This window comes from Bufo bufo, chromosome 7, assembly GCF_905171765.1.
Source record: "Bufo bufo chromosome 7, aBufBuf1.1, whole genome shotgun sequence".
NCBI lineage: Eukaryota > Metazoa > Chordata > Amphibia > Anura > Bufonidae > Bufo > Bufo bufo.
In genome coordinates, this window is record NC_053395.1 from 145,651,007 (window position 1) to 145,668,907 (window position 17,901).

The 17,901-nt window shown below is 47.8% G+C and overlaps 1 protein-coding gene across 3 annotated transcripts in view; it reads right to left on the reverse strand.

Moving 5' to 3' along the window:
- The window catches only part of TMEM237 (transmembrane protein 237), a 49,259-nt gene that overhangs the window by 18,182 nt on the left and 13,176 nt on the right, over window positions 1-17,901 (reverse strand). For 2 of the 3 annotated variants that reach the window (XM_040440997.1, XM_040440995.1), the window contains exons 4-6: window positions 13,257-13,319; window positions 11,079-11,171; window positions 4,789-4,909 (exon numbers count right to left, since the gene is read on the reverse strand). In XM_040440997.1, the coding sequence (XP_040296931.1) occupies window positions 4,789-4,909; window positions 11,079-11,171; window positions 13,257-13,319 (277 nt within the window). The remainder of the gene's footprint in view (window positions 1-4,788; window positions 4,910-11,078; window positions 11,172-13,256; window positions 13,320-17,901) is intronic. The other variant, XM_040440996.1, reaches the window with a different exon arrangement.

The window sequence follows — 17,901 nt, forward strand, 5'->3', positions numbered from 1 at the left end:
AGAAATGGGGCGCAGCATGCGCCACCCCCTGCAGAAAAGTTTGAACCGCCGAAAGCGAAGTTAAATTTCGCTGAAAAAGAATGGAGAGAGCCGTCACTTGCCCTTTTGAGGGAGCTGAGAGCCAGCCCCAAGTCCATGCCTGAATGCAAGAAAGCCAAAAGTCGCAGCAAAGAAAAGCGAATGGGAGACAGCGGTCGCCGCTCGCACCAACTAAAGTAGGACTTTCAGGTCCGGTGGTAGATTCTAGAAGACGACGGCTTTCTGGCCCGAATCATGGTCTGGACCACCGCATCCGAAAACCCACGAGCCTTCAGTACGGCGGCTTCAACAGCCATGCCGTTAAATGTAGCGACCCTAAATTCGGGTAGAAGATTGGCCTCTGCAACAGCAGGTCCTCCCGAAGAGGAAGACACCAAGGTTCATCGGAGAGCAGGGCGACTAGGGACGCGTGCCACACCCTGCGCGGCCAATCTGGGGCCATGAGAATAACGGCCCGTTCCTCGGACCTGATCTTCCAGAGGAGACGCGGAATGAGAGTAAGAGGTGGGAACATGTAAGGAAATGTGAACCGACTCCACGGAATCACCAGTGCGTCGCATGCCAGGGCCATGGGGTCCGTGGACCGCGCGACGAAGTCCTCAACCTTGTTGTTGAAGCGTGAGGCCATGAGCTCCACATCCAGCCGACCCCACCTCTCGCAGATGGCCTGAAAGACCTGCGGGTGAAGAGCCCACTCGTCGAGATCGAGATGCTAACAGCTCAGGAAGTCTGCGATCCAGTTGTCGACGCCGGGTATGTTAACTGCCGACAGTGCCAAAACATGTTTCTCCACCCAGCTGAGAATCAGCGCCATCTCTGCCATGACCGTCGAGCACTGGGTGCCGCCCTGGTGATTGATGTACGCCACCGCTGTGGAGTTGTCGGATTGAACGCGCACCGGACACCCCCGGAGATGGTTGGCCCTTTGTCGCAGAGAGCCGAATCGCCCTCAACTCCAGAACATTGATTGGAAGGGAGCACTCCTCAAGTGACCATACCCCTTGAACAGAGAAATTTTCCAACACTCCCCCCAACCCTTGAGGCTTGCGTCCATTGTTAACACCTTCCAACGGAGAGGGAGGAACGAGCGACCCGATATCAACATCGGAGAGACCATCCACCATCTGAGGGCCCGGCGCACGGGGCAAGGAGACGCATTGGACGATCCAAGGAGGCTGGGGAGCGATCCCAGCTGGCCAGGATGGCTCGCTGAAGCTTTCTGGTATGGAATTGTTCTTAGGCAACGGCTTCGAAGGCAGAGACATGTGCCCCAGAGCCTGCATGCAGCGACGAATGGGAGCCGGAGCTGGCCGCAACAAGGGGAGAATCTGAAGACGGAGAGAGGATAGTTTTTCTGGAGGCAAGAACACCTTGGCCTGACAAGTGTCCAGTACCATACCCAGATAAGTCAACCGCTGCGATGGATAAAGACAAGACTTCTGCCTGTTCAGAATCCATCTGAAGCGCTCCAGGGTGTCTAGAACAATGTTCAAGCTGTCCGCCGTCCCCTGGAACAATGGACCCTTCACCAGGATGTCGTCTAAGTAAGGGATCGCGACGATCCCCCTGGCATGGAGCAGGGCCATGACTGCCGCCAGAACCTTCGTAAAGACCCTGAGAGCTGTGGCCAGGCTGAACGGGAGGGCTACAAACTGGTAGTGAAATGGACCCACTGCGAACCGGAGAAACCTCTGATGACTGACGCAAATGAGAACATGAAGATAAGCGTCCTTGATGTCTATCGAGGACAGGTACTCCCCTGGTTTCATGGACGCAATGACCGACCTCAGTGACTCCATCCGGAATCTGCGGGCGCGAGGGAAACGGTTGAGCGCCTTGAGGTCCAGAACGGGACGGACCGTCCCCTCTTTTTTGGGAACCACAAAGAGATTGTTCCAGTTCTTGCGCAGGAACCGGAACAATCACACCTTGCTGCAGCAGCGTGCGAATTGGCAGAAAAAAAGAATCTGAGGCTGGAGGAGATGGCTGAAAAAAACGTGACGGAGGGGAGGACTTGAAACCCAGCTTGTAGACCTCTGCAATGACCTCCCTCACCCACGCATCTGAGACATGGGCCAGTCAAACATGTTGAAACACATGAAGCTGGCCGCCGGGAGCCGCCCGTCATGCAGCGGAGTTCTTAGGGTTAAAGGACTTTGAGTCCTGTTGACGGGAACGCCTATTACCCATTTACCGCCTGTGCTGTGGTAAATGGGTGCTCTTACCATCTGTAGCGTCCAAAATGATCTCATCCAGGCGCTTACCAAAAAGTCTACTGCCGGGAAAGGGGAGGGCCGTCAAGGTCCTCTTTGAAGCATTACCTGCCGCCCAGCAGGAGACCCATAGGGTACGGCGAATAGCCACCAACAGGGCTGACGAGCAAGCCATAAACCTGGCCGCGTCCAAAGATGCTTCACAAATATATGCACTGGCATGCAAGAGCTGCAGGGCCACATCTGCAAGTTCCCCCGAGGGGACTCCAGAGTCGAGACCCTGACATAAATTACTTGCCCACTCTCCCATAGCCTTGCTCACCCATGTAGAGGCAAACACCGGCTGCAGCGTTGTGCCCACTGCTTCAAAGGCAGATTTTGCAAACGCTTCCAGCTTCTTATCTTTGATATCAGAAAAAGAAGCCCCATCCGCCATTGGCAAGGTAGTATGTTTAGCCAAGCGGGAAACTGTAGGTGGAGCCGACCATTTCTTAGTCAAATCCTCCGGAATAGGATAAAGGACGTTCAAGCGATTTGGCAACATAAAAAGGAAATTCCACTCCTTGGAGAGAGAGGAATCAAACTCCTGGTGGTTGGGGAAACACTTGTGCGAGCGACGGGACCTTCTAAAAGGAAAAACCTGAGCTGGCAGAGGACGGTGCAGGATCCTCAACCTGCAACGTCTCCATAACCGCCGTAATAAGATTGTCCACCATGGAGGACAGTTTGGGCAACTGACCCTCCGGTGAGAACATCCTCATCTGACCCTCTCTCCTCAGAACATGCCTCTTCAACAGAGGACACATTGGAGTGAGACTCTCTAGTAGGAGGAGGAGAGGGCGAGGAAACGGGAGACAAAGACACCCTTTTGGGGCAGGATGTTCTGGCCCGTTTTGTGGGACGGCCACGATGGGCACGCGTCCCATGATGCCCAGGGTCGGACCGGTCAGAGGACTGCCTTGCCGACAAATGCACCAATATATCCACAATAGCTTTGTTGGTATTGGAGACATCCTGTACCACCCTAGACAGGGAACACACCCATTCTGGTTATTCCGTAGGTTGGGCAGCGGGAAGCAACGGGTCCGGAGCCGCGCCACTTGATGGCGGTGCAGCACACGCAAAGCAGAGGGAGTCTGACTGAGGGGATGGAAATTTTTAGCGCGACACGACGCACAAGCAAAATTACGCACCAAAGGGACCGCCTGCTTCGGGACCTGGGATCTGGGCTCAGACATAGTGACAATCCTAGCGCCGAGGAAGAGGGGAAGGTTATGCCCTGTAAGAAGGGATAAACAGCACTTACCCAGCCTGTATCCCTCCAATCAGCAAGCCAGTCTGTCAGCGTCCCGCCAGGTGCTTTAAATCCCAGAAGTGGGCAGAGCCTACTCTCCCTCTGCTCTGCTGCTGGTGTGGGGGCAGGGCGAACACAAGCCCCACCCCCAAAAAGATGTCGGCATTCAGCGCCCGCCAATCATCTCTGGCCACGCAGGGGGGGGCCTGCAGGAACAGGCCGCACAGAAGCCGGGGCCTCAATTAACAATGGCCCCGGCTGCCCCAGAACCGACGTGCCGACCAGGAAGTGGCGCTCAGGAGGAAACTCCGCCCCCCCTCCTCTCCCAGGTGTGTTCAGGAGGACGCCACCGTGGAAACGGACTGGGGCCTCAATTATCAATGGCCCCGGCGGCCCTGTGGAAGCGGCGATATCCTCAACACAAAGGAGGGTAACTCCACCCCCTCCTCTCCCCGGTGTTCAGGAAGACGCCGCCGAACCAAGGAAGCCGCAGGAGGACGCGCCGCGGCGTGCGGCCACACGACAGGAGTAGCCACCTGAGCCCTGCACCAGGTGCCATTTAACATTTAAATGGCTCTTATTACTGCCCGTGACACAGGGCGACCACATGGGGACCATCACACGTGGGGAGGAGAGGGTACTGGAGGGGAGGGCACTATGGGCAGTCTCCAAACTTTATACTCACCTGTCTGACATCTTCTGCCCCCCTGGCTCCAGCCATCACAGCACCTTCGGTGTGCGGCCCTTTGGTGAGGGACGCTACACCGGAAACAGAGGGGACTTGCGGGGTGCCGTGGTGATGCGAATGCTGGCGGGAGACAGAGTTCTTTACAGAAACCTCTGGTCTTCCTTTTCTTCCGGAGCACGGGAAGGAGCAGGGGGTTTGGGTGACCCCCTGGTCTCCCGTCTCCTGGGTGGGAGTGCAGGCAGTTTGACTGCCTGAAGCTTCCCGCTAAAGAAGAAGAAGGAAAGAAGTAAAAATCAAAAAATAAATAAAAATCAGCAGACCTGCAATGCAGGGAGGTCTGCCTCCTACAGACACCAAGCTAAAACTGATTTAGCTTGGTCCCTGTAGGAAGGGTATAGCTGTAGAGGGAGGAGTTTACACTTTGTGCGCTTAGTGTCCGCCTCCTAGCGGCAACAGCTATACCCATGGTCAAAGCCTGTGTCCCCCAATGAGACAGATGAGAAAAGAGTACTCTCATCTAGCTACATGTTCTATTACACTACGGTGGAACTTACTTGGTCCTTCTGCGAGGTTTACGGACAATCCCTTCATCAGAAGGCTGGGAGTCTACGTCATTACCATTCTGGATTACTGAGGAAGCATTGTGGTTCTGCTTGGTGAAGGAGGTCTCAACTTCTAAAATAAAAAAAGTTACAAGAAAAAGCAATATTTTATGAAATCATCAAAAACAAAGTGCGTAAATCATAAATCATGATAGATATCTGACACAGAGGCGGTTTCCGTGCAGCCACCCCATGGTTTTTGGCATGAAATATGCAACAAATTATGCCCAGAAAAGCCTCTATGTGGACTAGGCCTGACTGTTACATAGTTAAAGGAAACCTATCACCATTATAATGCAGTGCAATCTGCAGGCAGACTGATATATAGTTTTATGGGAAACATTCAGTAAAACTTGTATTTCATACAATTAAATTCCTGCTCATTCTGGGCTGTGAAGTCCAGGAGTTAGTCTTATCAGTGACAGCCTTCCCTCCAGGACTGTGGATACAGAGATAGCTGTCAATCACTGATAGGACCGCCTCCTGATGAGAATGAGCAGGAATATACCGTAAATGAACAAATGACAAGTTTTACTGACTTTTTTCCCATAAAACGATATATATATATATATATATATATTTATTTATTTATTGTGATAAGTGTGATAAGGTGGACAGTGTGGGAAGAGGTGTATATCCCACTCAGATACCTCAGCTGGGTGGGATAGCTAAAATACGGGAGGTAATAGTCTCAGCAGCATGTAGGTTGCTGAGACAAGGTTTTTGTCGGTGTAGTTTGGGCCGGATTTTAGTTGGATTGGCAGATAGGATTGGAAGTGGGATCTGCCCATCCACACCCTCCCAGCACAGGTGTTCCCTTGGACCAGAGAGGATCGCAGGAGAGGTCTGCGATAATCAGACTGAGATAAAGATCCTCCCAGGGTATCAGTTAGTGGGGAATGTACAGACAGACTGCTGATCTCCTCCTGCTCTATAACACTCTGCCATGCATTTTCATGGTGACAGGTTTCCTTTAAAGGGTTATCTGACTATTTCTTAGTGATGGCCTTCTCAAACAGCTGAACAGTGGGGTCCCAGGTGTCGGACCCACACTGATCAAATGCTGATGACCCATCCAAAAGGATAGGGTCATCATAAACAAATAGCTGGATAACCCCTTTAAGGAGGAAAATAACGAGACTAAAATAAGAACCATTACTAGTTTTAAAAAAAGTGTAATACATAAATGTAAACCTTTCCATGAGCTAGAAAATAAATAAATGCATGTGTCCCATAGCAGAACCTCAGCTATTTGACAGACACTGTTTCTAAATGTAATGTGTAAAATGGTGCTGGCAGATGAAGCCACACTTAGGCTACTTTCACACTGGCGTTTCTGGGTCCACTTGTGAGATCCGTTTCAGGGCTCTCACAAGCCGCCCAAAACGGATCAGTTCTGCAGCTTGCAGCGTTTTGGTGACAGTCTGACTATGCGGAGCCAAACGGATCCGTCTTGACTTACAACATAAGTCAATGGGGACAGATCCGTTTTTCACTGACACAATATGGTGCAATTTAAAACTGATCTGTCCCCCATTGACTTTCAATGTAAGTCAAGACAAGTCAGGAGGTTTTTTTTTTCTCTCAGGCTATGAGCTGAGCGCTGCGATTGGCTAGCGCTACAGCCTGGGAGAAGGAGACGCCGGCAGGCTCCACCCAGTTGAGCCGAACATATGAAGATACCGGAGCCTATACCGGGAGAACGGAGCGGCGCCCAGGGATAATAGTAAGTGCAGGGGGATCCCTGGGCGCCGCTCTCCATGTCTGTATGCTTAGTTTAGATTTTTTATTCTAGTGAAAGGTCCTCTTTAACCACCTCCGGACCGCTGTACGCACAGACGCGTCCTGGAGGTGGTTGATTCATTCCGAGTGGACGCATATACGCGTCATCTCGCGAGACGCGAGATTTCCTGTGAACGCGCGCTCACAGGAACGGAAGGTAAGAGAGTTGATCTCCAGCCTGCCAGCGGCGATCGTTCGCTGGCAGGCTGGAGATGTGTTTTTTTTAACCCCTAACAGGTATATTAGACGCTGTTTTGATAACAGCGTCTAATATACCTGCTACCTGGTCCTCTGGTGGTCCCCTTTGTTTGGATCGACCACCAGAGGACACAGGTAGCTCAGTAAAGTAGCACCAAGCACCACTACACTACACTACACCCCCCCCCGTCACTTATTAACCCCTTATTAGCCCCTGATCACCCCATATAGACTCCCTGATCACCCCATATAGACTCCCTGATCACCCCCCTGTCATTGATTACCCCCCTGTCATTGATCAACCCCCTGTAAAGCTCCATTCAGATGTCCGCATGATTTTTACGGATCCACTGATAGATGGATCGGATCCGCAAAACGCATCCGGACGTCTGAATGAAGCCTTACAGGGGCATGATCAATGACTGTGGTTATCACCCCATATAGACTCCCTGATCACCCTCCTGTCATTGATCACCCCCCTGTCATTGATTACCCCCCTGTAAAGCTCCATTCAGACGTCCGCATGATTTTTACGGATCCACTGATAGATGGATCGGATCCGCAAAACGCATCCGGACGTCTGAATGAAGCCTTACAGGGGCATGATCAATGACTGTGGTGATCACCCCATATAGACTCCCTGATCACCACCCTGTAAAGCTCCATTCAGATGTCCGCATGATTTTTACGGATCCACTGATAGATGGATCGGATCCGCAAAACGCATCCGGACGTCTGAATGAAGCCTTACAGGGGCATGATCAATGACTGTGGTTATCACCCCATATAGACTCCCTGATCACCCCCCTGTCATTGATCACCCCCCTGTCATTGATTACCCCCCTGTAAAGCTCCATTCAGACGTCCGCATGATTTTTACGGATCCACTGATAGATGGATCGGATCCGCAAAACGCATCCGGACGTCTGAATGAAGCCTTACAGGGGCATGATCAATGACTGTGGTGATCACCCCATATAGACTCCCTGATCACCCCCCTGTAAAGCTCCATTCAGATGTCCGCATGATTTTTACGGATCCACTGATAGATGGATCGGATCCGCAAAACGCATCCGGACGTCTGAATGAAGCCTTACAGGGGCATGATCAATGACTGTGGTTATCACCCCATATAGACTCCCTGATCACCCCCCTGTCATTGATTACCCCCCTGTAAAGCTCCATTCAGACGTCCGCATGATTTTTACGGATCCACTGATAGATGGATCGGATCCGCAAAACGCATCCGGACGTCTGAATGAAGCCTTACAGGGGCATGATCAATGACTGTGGTTATCACCCCATATAGACTCCCTGATCACCCCCCTGTCATTGATTACCCCCCTGTAAAGCTCCATTCAGACGTCCGCATGATTTTTACGGATCCACTGATAGATGGATCGGATCCGCAAAACGCATCCGGACGTCTGAATGAAGCCTTACAGGGGCATGATCAATGACTGTGGTGATCACCCCATATAGACTCCCTGATCACCCCCCTGTCATTGATTACCCCCCTGTCATTGATCACCCCCCTGTCATTGATCAACCCCCTGTCATTGATCAACCCCCCTGTCATTGATCAACCCCCCTGTCATTGATCAACCCCCCTGTCATTGATCACCCCCCTGTAAGGCTCCATTCAGACATTTTTTTGGCCCAAGTTAGCGGAATTATTATTTTTTTTTCTTACAAAGTCTCATATTCCACCACAAAAAATTAAATCTCACATGAACTCACCATACCCCTCACGGAATCCAAATGCGTAAAATTTTTTAGACATTTATATTCCAGACTTCTTCTCACGCTTTAGGGCCCCTAGAATGCCAGGGCAGTATAAATACCCCACATGTGACCCCATTTCGGAAAGAAGACACCCCCAGGTATTCCGTGAGGGGCATATTGAGTCCATGAAAGATTGAAATTTTTGTCCCAAGTTAGCGGAACGGGAGACTTTGTGAGAAAAAAATAAAAAATATCAATTTCCGCTAACTTGTGCCAAAAAAAAAAAATTTCTATGAACTCGCCATGCCCCTCATTGAATACCTTGGGGTGTCTTTCCAAAATGGGGTCACATGTGGGGTATTTATACTGCCCTGGCATTCTAGGGGCCCCAAAGCGTGAGAAGAAGTCTGGTATCCAAATGTCTAAAAATGCCCTCCTAAAAGGAATTTGGGCCCCTTTGCGCATCTAGGCTGCAAAAAAGTGTCACACATCTGGTATCGCCGTACTCAGGAGAAGTTGGGGAATGTGTTTTGGGGTGTCATTTTACATATACCCATGCTGGGTGAGATAAATATCTTGGTCAAATGCCAACTTTGTATAAAAAAATGGGAAAAGTTGTCTTTTGCCAAGATATTTCTCTCACCCAGCATGGGTATATGTAAAAAGACACCCCAAAACACATTCCCCAACTTCTCCCGAGTACGGAGATACCAGATGTGTGACACTTTTTTGCAGCCTAGGTGGGCAAAGGGGCCCATATTCCAAAGAGCACCTTTCGGATTTCACTGGTCATTTACCTACTTACCACACATTAGGGCCCCTGGAAAATGCCAGGGCAGTATAACTACCCCACAAGTGACCCCATTTTGGAAAGAAGACACCCCAAGGTATTCCGTGAGGGGCATGGCGAGTTCCTAGAATTTTTTATTTTTTGTCACAAGTTAGTGGAAAATGATGATTTTTTTTATTTTTATTTTTTTCATACAAAGTCTCATATTCCACTAACTTGTGACAAAAAATAAAAACTTCCATGAACTCACTATGCCCATCAGCGAATACCTTGGGGTCTCTTCTTTCCAAAATGGGGTCACTTGTGGGGTAGTTATACTGCCCTGGCATTCTAGGGGCCCAAATGTGTGGTAAGGAGTTTGAAATCAAATTCTGTAAAAAATGACGAGTGAAATCCGAAAGGTGCTCTTTGGAATATGGGCCCCTTTGCCCACCTAGGCTGCAAAAAAGTGTCACACATCTGGTATCTCCGTATTCAGGAGAAGTTGGGGAATGTGTTTTGGGGTGTCTTTTTACATATACCCATGCTGGGTGAGAGAAATATCTTGGCAAAAGACAACTTTTCCCATTTTTTTATACAAAGTTGGCATTTGACCAAGATATTTATCTCACCCAGCATGGGTATATGTAAAATGACACCCCAAAACACATTCCCCAACTTCTACTGAATACGGAGATACCAGATGTGTGACACTTTTTTGCAGCCTAGGTGGGCAAAGGGGCCCACATTCCAAAGAGCACCTTTCGGATTTCACTCGTCATTTTTTACAGAATTTGATTTCAAACTCCTTACCACACATTTGGGCCCCTAGAATGCCAGGGCAGTATAACTACCCCACAAGTGACCCCATTTTGGAAAGAAGAGACCCCAAGGTATTTCGTGATGGGCATAGTGAGTTCATGGAAGTTTTTATTTTTTGTCACAAGTTAGTGGAATATGAGACTTTGTAAGAAAAAAAAAAAAAAATCATCATTTTCCGCTAACTTGTGACAAAAAATAAAAAGTTCTATGAACTCACTATGCCCATCAGCGAATACCTTAGGGTGTGTACTTTCCGAAATGGGGTCATTTGTGGGGTGTTTGTACTGTCTGGCCATTGTAGAACCTCAGGAAACATGACAGGTGCTCAGAAAGTCAGAGCTGCTTCAAAAAGCGGAAATTCACATTTTTGTACCATAGTTTGTAAACGCTATAACTTTTACCCAAACCATTTTTTTTTTACCCAAACATTTTTTTTTTATCAAAGACATGTAGAACAATAAATTTAGAGCAAAATTTATATATGGATGTCGTTTTTTTTGCAAAATTTTACAACTGAAAGTGAAAAATGTCATTTTTTTGCAAAAAAATCGTTAAATTTCGATTAATAACAAAAAAAGTAAAAATGTAAGCAGCAATGAAATACCACCAAATGAAAGCTCTATTAGTGAGAAGAAAAGGAGGTAAAATTCATTTGGGTGGTAAGTTGCATGACCGAGCAATAAACGGTGAAAGTAGGGTAGGTCAGAAGTGTAAAAAGTGGCCTGGTCTTTCAGGGTGTTTAAGCACTGGGGGCTGAGGTGGTTAAAGACTTTTTATTTTTATTTTTTATGAATAACGCAAATGGATCCGTTATGAACAGATACAAGCGTTTGCATTATTGCTGCGGATCCGTCTGTGCAGATACAAGATGGATCCACACTAAACGCGAGTGTGAAAGTAGCCTTATTTGGACAGGTTTGTCTCAATACGTTATCATCCAGTTTACCTGTAAGCTTCTTTTTTTTCCTTTTTCGCCTTTCAGGTGTAAAAGTTTCTTTACTCTCTGAGGTTTTTAAACCTGTGTCTTGCACAACATCTTCTGCAAAGAAAAAGACAGATCATCAACATATATATCTCATAGCTAAAAGCTGTAAACAGGTGGAAATGCAAAGCAAATAATAAAATAGCCGGGTGCCTCTAGCAATCACAAGTAACACCATCCCTAAGCTGTCAGTAATAGTTTCATGCCTATATGCTTTAATGTAGCATTAAAGGGGTTGTCTAACTTTAGGAAGTGGTCTTTATCATGTAGACAAAGTTAATACAAGTCACTTATAATGTATTGTGATTCTCCATATTGCCTCCTTGCTGGCTGGATTCGTTTTTCCATCACATTATACATTGTTTGTTTCCATGGTTACAACCACCCTGCAATCCAGCAGTGGTGGTTGTGCTTGCACACTAGAGGAAAAAGCTCTGTCCTCTCTGGTGACCGGGACCGTGGGAGCGCACATAGACTGGTGCTTTTATCTATAGTGTGCAAGCACGACCACCACTAGGGTGCTTGTATCCATGGAAACGAACAGTGTATAATGGGATGGAAAAATGAATCAAGTCAGCCCCCATTCATTTCTATGGGAGTGCTGAAAACAGCAGAGCGCTGGCTTGGTTATTTCCAGCAGTCCCACAGAAGTGAATGGAGTGGTGGCTGCACTCTACTCATTTCTATGGGACTTCCAAAAACAGCCAAGCGACCATTTAAATAAAAGGCAGCAGCGCATGCACGGTGCACTCTCCCGAACTTTGGGCACTCCAATTCTTGAGTGAGGTGCGGCTCCCACCCTATATGACATTGGTGGCATATCCTAGCGATATGCCACCAATGTTCTAAGTGAGACAGCCTCTTTAAGTAGGACATACTGTATAGATAAAAATTTACCAAACCTACCGGTTTCAACAATTGTTGCAGATGATCTAATCTGTATAAAGGGCAGAACAACCTTCCCAACACAGCAGACACTGGGAGAAAGAAGGACTGGGCATGCTCAATTACAGCATACCTGATCCTTTCTATCCCCACAAGATAAGCGGCTGTCAGAAATGTCGGACAGCCCCTTATCACTCACTTCCTTGGGAAACAAATATGCACGCTCATTAAAAAATGTTACGTCCTTCCAGAGGTGCACAATCAGCAGCTGGGGGGCTCACATGGAATGCCAATGTCTGCGCCCCCCCAACCAGGTACTATAGTGGCAGACATGCTCGTCTGTCTGGTGGCTAACATGAGGGAGGAGAGGCAGAAACGAATAAGTGCTAATGGTGCAAAGTGTGGCTGTCAGCAGAATGGGGAGGTGGGTTCCAGACTCGTGTGTGGCACTCCCGAGAGGTGGTCATGCATGTGGATATCTTCATTGTAGTTTTATAAGAGTAGTGAAACACTCAGCTGTTTGAACAACACACAAACTACAATGGACAAAGCCACATCCATCCATCATCTCTTCCTTCTTGGAGTGTGAACAGAGGCAGAAGGGGATCCATATTCTCCCAATAGGTGGGACTCCTGATAGTAGAACCAGTGCCTTTAAGACTTTTATGGTATATACTTTCTGTATGCCCCTTTCAAAAGTTGTGTATCCCAAATCTATACATTGAACTGCACAGGACAGAAGCACGTTCTTGTCAAGATCACGTGAATCAACTAATCACAGGACCTGATCCGTTACTATCAGGAAAAATGTATAATAGCTATGGGGCATATAGCCTAAGAAATCACAGAAAGGAAAAACACATTGTATTACTACAACTAAAAAGGATCAAAACATGACCCTCCCTAGTGCATCCCTAAATCAAGATCCTGTGAAGCAGAAGGAAAGGGCTTCTATTTGGAGGATTATTGCAATGCCTCATTAGGATAGAATCTAAATGGTGATTGAAATGGAAAATCCTTATTATAAGGAATAGCAGGGATTTTGTTAGAATGGGATCAGATTTTCATGACGTATTTGCCTGCCAATGAACAGCTCAGATGTCGGTACATCCATGATGAATTCTTCCTTATAGATGTTTTGACTAAATGCCTTTTTTTCCCCCATTAAGAAATTAAAAACTTCAGGAATAAATGTCTCTATATTACATGTAAAAATAATAGCTATAAAGCTAGGTAGGGATTAAACACTGCTCTTACCTAATGCACTGTTAGATGGCTTGGACTTTTTCTTTTTTGGGCGGTTGATGGGAATTTCATTCTCTATAGAAAAAAAAATGTAATTTTTAAAGAAAACACTATCAGTTTAAAAAAAACTGTCCAATATAATGTAATAAAATATATACATCGTACATATAACATATATACTGTATATAGAATATATAAAAAATAGAATACAACCACAGGGGTGAATAAAGGGGGTACATTTCCCCAGTCATCTCCACGACAGCACACACCGAGATTGACTTCCTCTGATAGGTCGCCAGTGTTTTTTCCTGTCCTGCCAGGGAAGGAAGACCGGAGAGGTGCTGGGAGCTCTTTGGGTTTCCTGGCAGTATCGTTTTCTTTGCGCATCTTGTGCATCTTCCATACAGACTGGAGGTCGGTTCCGGCGGTTCGGCTCTCCCTCCTCCTGCTAAGGTCTGTGCCCGGGCCCCTGCTGGTGTTGGTGGCCCGGCGAAGTTCCCCTCTGCGGCGGTCTAGGAGAGCTATATGCGGAGTGGTAAGGCGGCTGGAGCGACGCTAGGATACGATTCCCTCCAGCCACGGGGGGATGACGTTAGACGCAGAGGGGGAGTGGCTTTGTGTCATGAAGTCACGCCGGCGCATGCCCAGTGAAATTAAAGGGGCAGAATGCCGGTTGAAGATGGCGCCCAGCGTTTGCACCTCTGTTTGTGCCTCTGGCGATATTGGTGGACGGGACCTGCTGAACATTAGTGCCCCTACCACACCTAGCTCCAGATGCAATTGTGACAAAACTGCAGCACTCTCCAGCCTTTGTTCTTTCAATCCTTTATTCACCAGTACAAATAATGCGACGTTTCGATCTATGTGATCTTTCTCAAGCAAGAAAGATCACATAGATCGAAACGTCGCATTATTTGTACTGGTGAATAAAGGATTGAAAGAACAAAGGCTGGAGAGTGCTGCAGTTTTGTCACAATTGCATCTGGATCTGAAAGTATAAGACTGGCTTCTGACACAGCGGGCACCACCACAGTAAGGAACAGTATTCAATTTTTGTAGTTTTTCATTTTTCTATTACCACACCTAGCTCAGGATCGGAGCCCCCCCCCCCCACTACCCAGGGTTCAGTGAGTACCCTGAGTCAGGCACCCTTCATGTAATGTTGTTACCCTGTAGTGGTTGACCCTTCTGTCCCTTATATATTTTCAGGGAGAAAAGGAGTCTTCATCCTCTGTTGAAGTTAAAGGGGTTCTCCGGGCTTTTAATATTAATGACCTATCCTCAGGATAGTTCATTAATATCAGATTGGCGGGGGTCCGACACCCGGCAAGGATAGGTCATCAATATTAGAAGCCTGGAAAACCCTTTTAAGGCCAGGAAGTGCGGCTTGTGTTTAAAGCGTCTGCCCTCTTCCGGGTCTAAACCGCTGTGCAAGGAGTGTACTGCATCAGTTGTGAAATCTGAGTCCTCTAGCCTGTTGGAGGACATCAAGTCTATGCTTAGAGAGGAGGTTCAATCAGCCCTGGCCTCACAAAAAAGGGAAGCTTCCCCTGCCCCCAGGCCCCCTTCTCCTAGAGTGGGAACTTCTAGAGATCTTATTAGTGTGGGAAGTGACTCCGATTCAGTAAATCCTGATCTTTCGAATCCTGAGATCTTGGATATGACCCAGGAGTCTGATGAAGATAACTAATACAGAAGATTTCTGTTTAACCCTGCTGACATTGAAGAGTTAATCAGAGCTATAAAGGGCCACGATCAGGATGGAAATTCCTAGGAAGCCCAGAACAGTTCAGGAGGAGATATTCGGGGGTCTGGGGGAAAGACAGAGGTCTGTCTTTCCAGTGCCTGATAACATCCAGAAGCTGATTAAAGCTGAATGGGATAAGCCGGAAAAAGGTTCCTTTATTCCCTGGGGCATTAAGAGGCAGTATCCCTTTAATGAAGCAGATTGCCCAGACTGGGAGTCCATACCTAGAGTCGATACTCCTGTGGGCAAGGTCGCAAAACGCACGGTCCTTCCTTTTGAGGACGCCGGGCAGCTAAAGGACCCTATGGACAGGAAGGTGAAGAGCCTTCTTAAGAAGACGTGAGAAGCTACGGCAGCCCTTTTAAAACCGGGGGTAGCCGCGACATGTGTGGCCCGTACCCTAAAAGTATGGCTGGAGCAGTTAGAGTTACACTTAGTTATTAAAACTCAGAGGGAACAGATCTTGGACAGCTTTCCCCTACTGAAGATGGCCACTAGCTTCCTAGCAGACACTTCAGTGGAGTCCGTAAGACTATCCGCCCGTACGGCGGTCCTGTCTAACTCAATTAGAAGGGTCCTTTGGCTGAAGGCCTGGTCGGGGAATATGATGTCCAAGAACAAGTTGATATCTCTTCCGTTCCATGGCCAGTATGTATTTGGTCCCGACTTGGATAAAATCCTAGAAAACGCCACTGACCGCAAAAAAGGGTTTCCAGAAGACAGACCTAAAAATAGGAGGCAGTTTTTTCATAACAAACCACAACCTCAGGATACCAAAATAGATAGAGGGAAATCAGGGAGGTGGAGCTATACAAAAGGGGGGAAAGGAAGAAATTTCCTCTTCAATCCCAATAAAGGGGATCCTTCCCCTTCCTCCTCCAAGCAATGACGCCATCAGGGTTGGGGGAAGACTCAGCTCCTTCATAGATACCTGGGAGCGTGTTATCGCAGACTCTTTTATTATCAACATTATAAGAGAAGGTTATGCGATAGAACTAGAATCTCTTCCCCCACAAAAATTCACCTTAACTCGGCTCCCCTTATCTCAAAGGTCTTTTCTGTCCGACAGCATAAGAGAGTTATTATGCCTAACAGCAATAGAATGTGTTCCCAGCTGGGAAATAGAAAGGGGTCACTATTCCCCTTTATTTTTAGTTTAAAAACTAAGCGGCACGTTCAGGACTATTATAAATTTGAAGCCACTGAACAAACATATAATCTACCGCAGATTAAAAATGGAAACAGTGAAGTCTGCAGTGAAACTTATCAAGAAAGGTGCTATGATGGCCACGATAGACCTCAAGGATGCATACTTCCACATCCCGATCCATCCTCAATCCAGGAAGTATCTAAGATTTGCGGTACAGCTGGGAGGAAGGGTTCATCATCATCAGTTCAACTGCCTTCCTTTTGGAATATCTTCTGGCCCTCGCATCTTCTCCAAAGTCATGGCAGAAGTGGTGGCCTCCTTATGCCGGAAGGGAATACTAATAGTTCCATATCTGATGATCTGTTAGTCGTAGCCGAAAGTACAGATCTGCTTCAATCACATATCCAGGTGGTCCTTGCTCATCTTCAGGATCTTGGCTGGATAGTCAATTGGGAGTCCAGCCTTCTTCCAGCCAATCAGAGTTTTTCTGGGCATCCTTCTAGATTCCATCCTCCAGAAATCTTTCCTACCCTCCATAAAAGGTCCAGGATCTGAAGGTCAAAATCAGGAAATTCCTGAAAGGTCTGGCTTGCTCCGTAAGATAAGGCATAAAAAAGCTGGGTTGTCTTTGTCATGTATACCTGCGGTTGCCTGGGCTCAACACCACATGAGATCCCTGCAAGATCTGATCCTCAGAAAATGGAACAGGTCTCAGCTAACTCTGGACCAGAAGATATATCTACCCAGGGACGTAAAAATCTTTTTACAGTGGTGGCTCAGAGAAAAAAAATCTACAGACTGGGGTCTGCTGGAATCAGGAGGACGTTTTCTCATTGACAACGGATGCCAGCTCCTGGGGCTGGGGCGCCCTTGCAGCCAGGAATTCCTTCACGGTGACTTGGTCCAAATCTCAGAGGGGGATGTCATCAAATTACAGGGAGCTTTGGGCAATATGGGAAGGTCTAAAAGCAACACAGACCCAATCAAGAAACCGGCATGTATTGGTCCACTCATCCACAGCAGTGGCCTTCATCCGTCATCAAGGGGGTATGAGGCACGGTCATCTAAAGAGTCTCTCAAGACAGATATTCTCGTGGGCAGAAAAGAATCTAAAGTCCCTTACAGCGGTACACTTAAAGGGCTCCCTCAATCTAAGGGCAGATTTTCTCAGTCGGCAGAGACTAGATCCAGGCGAATGGTCTCTTTCTCAGACAGCCTTTCAGAAGATCCAGGTCCAGTGGGGCAGTCCGAGTCTGGATCTGTTCGTCTCAAAGTAAAACCACAAGGTTCCTCATTACTTCTCCCTCAATCCAAGGGATCCCTTTGTGGCGATAGACACCTTCACTCAGGATTGGACGTCTGGTCTCATCTATGCCTTTCCACCAATCCTGAAGGTCCTGCAGAAATTCCTGACAGAGAAGTGTACCCTAATCCTGGTGGTCCCCTTTTGGCCCAGAAGGGGCTGGTTCGGTCTTCTGAGATCCCTCAGCCGGGAGGATCTAATCCTGTTTGCCCCGATGGAGGACCTCCTAATACAGAGCCCAATCAGCCATCCGAACCCCAGGCTTCTCAAACTATCAGCCTGGTTACTGAACAGTCCATCCTCCTAGGTCTGGGTTTATCTCAGAGGGTGGAAGGTACCCTAATGCTCAGCAGAAAAAGTGGAAAAAGTTCACCTCTTGGAAGGGGAGGGGGGGGGGGGGGACAGGTTTAACCAGAAAGGACCTCTGCCTCCCTAGAGCAGATTTACAGGGCGGTCA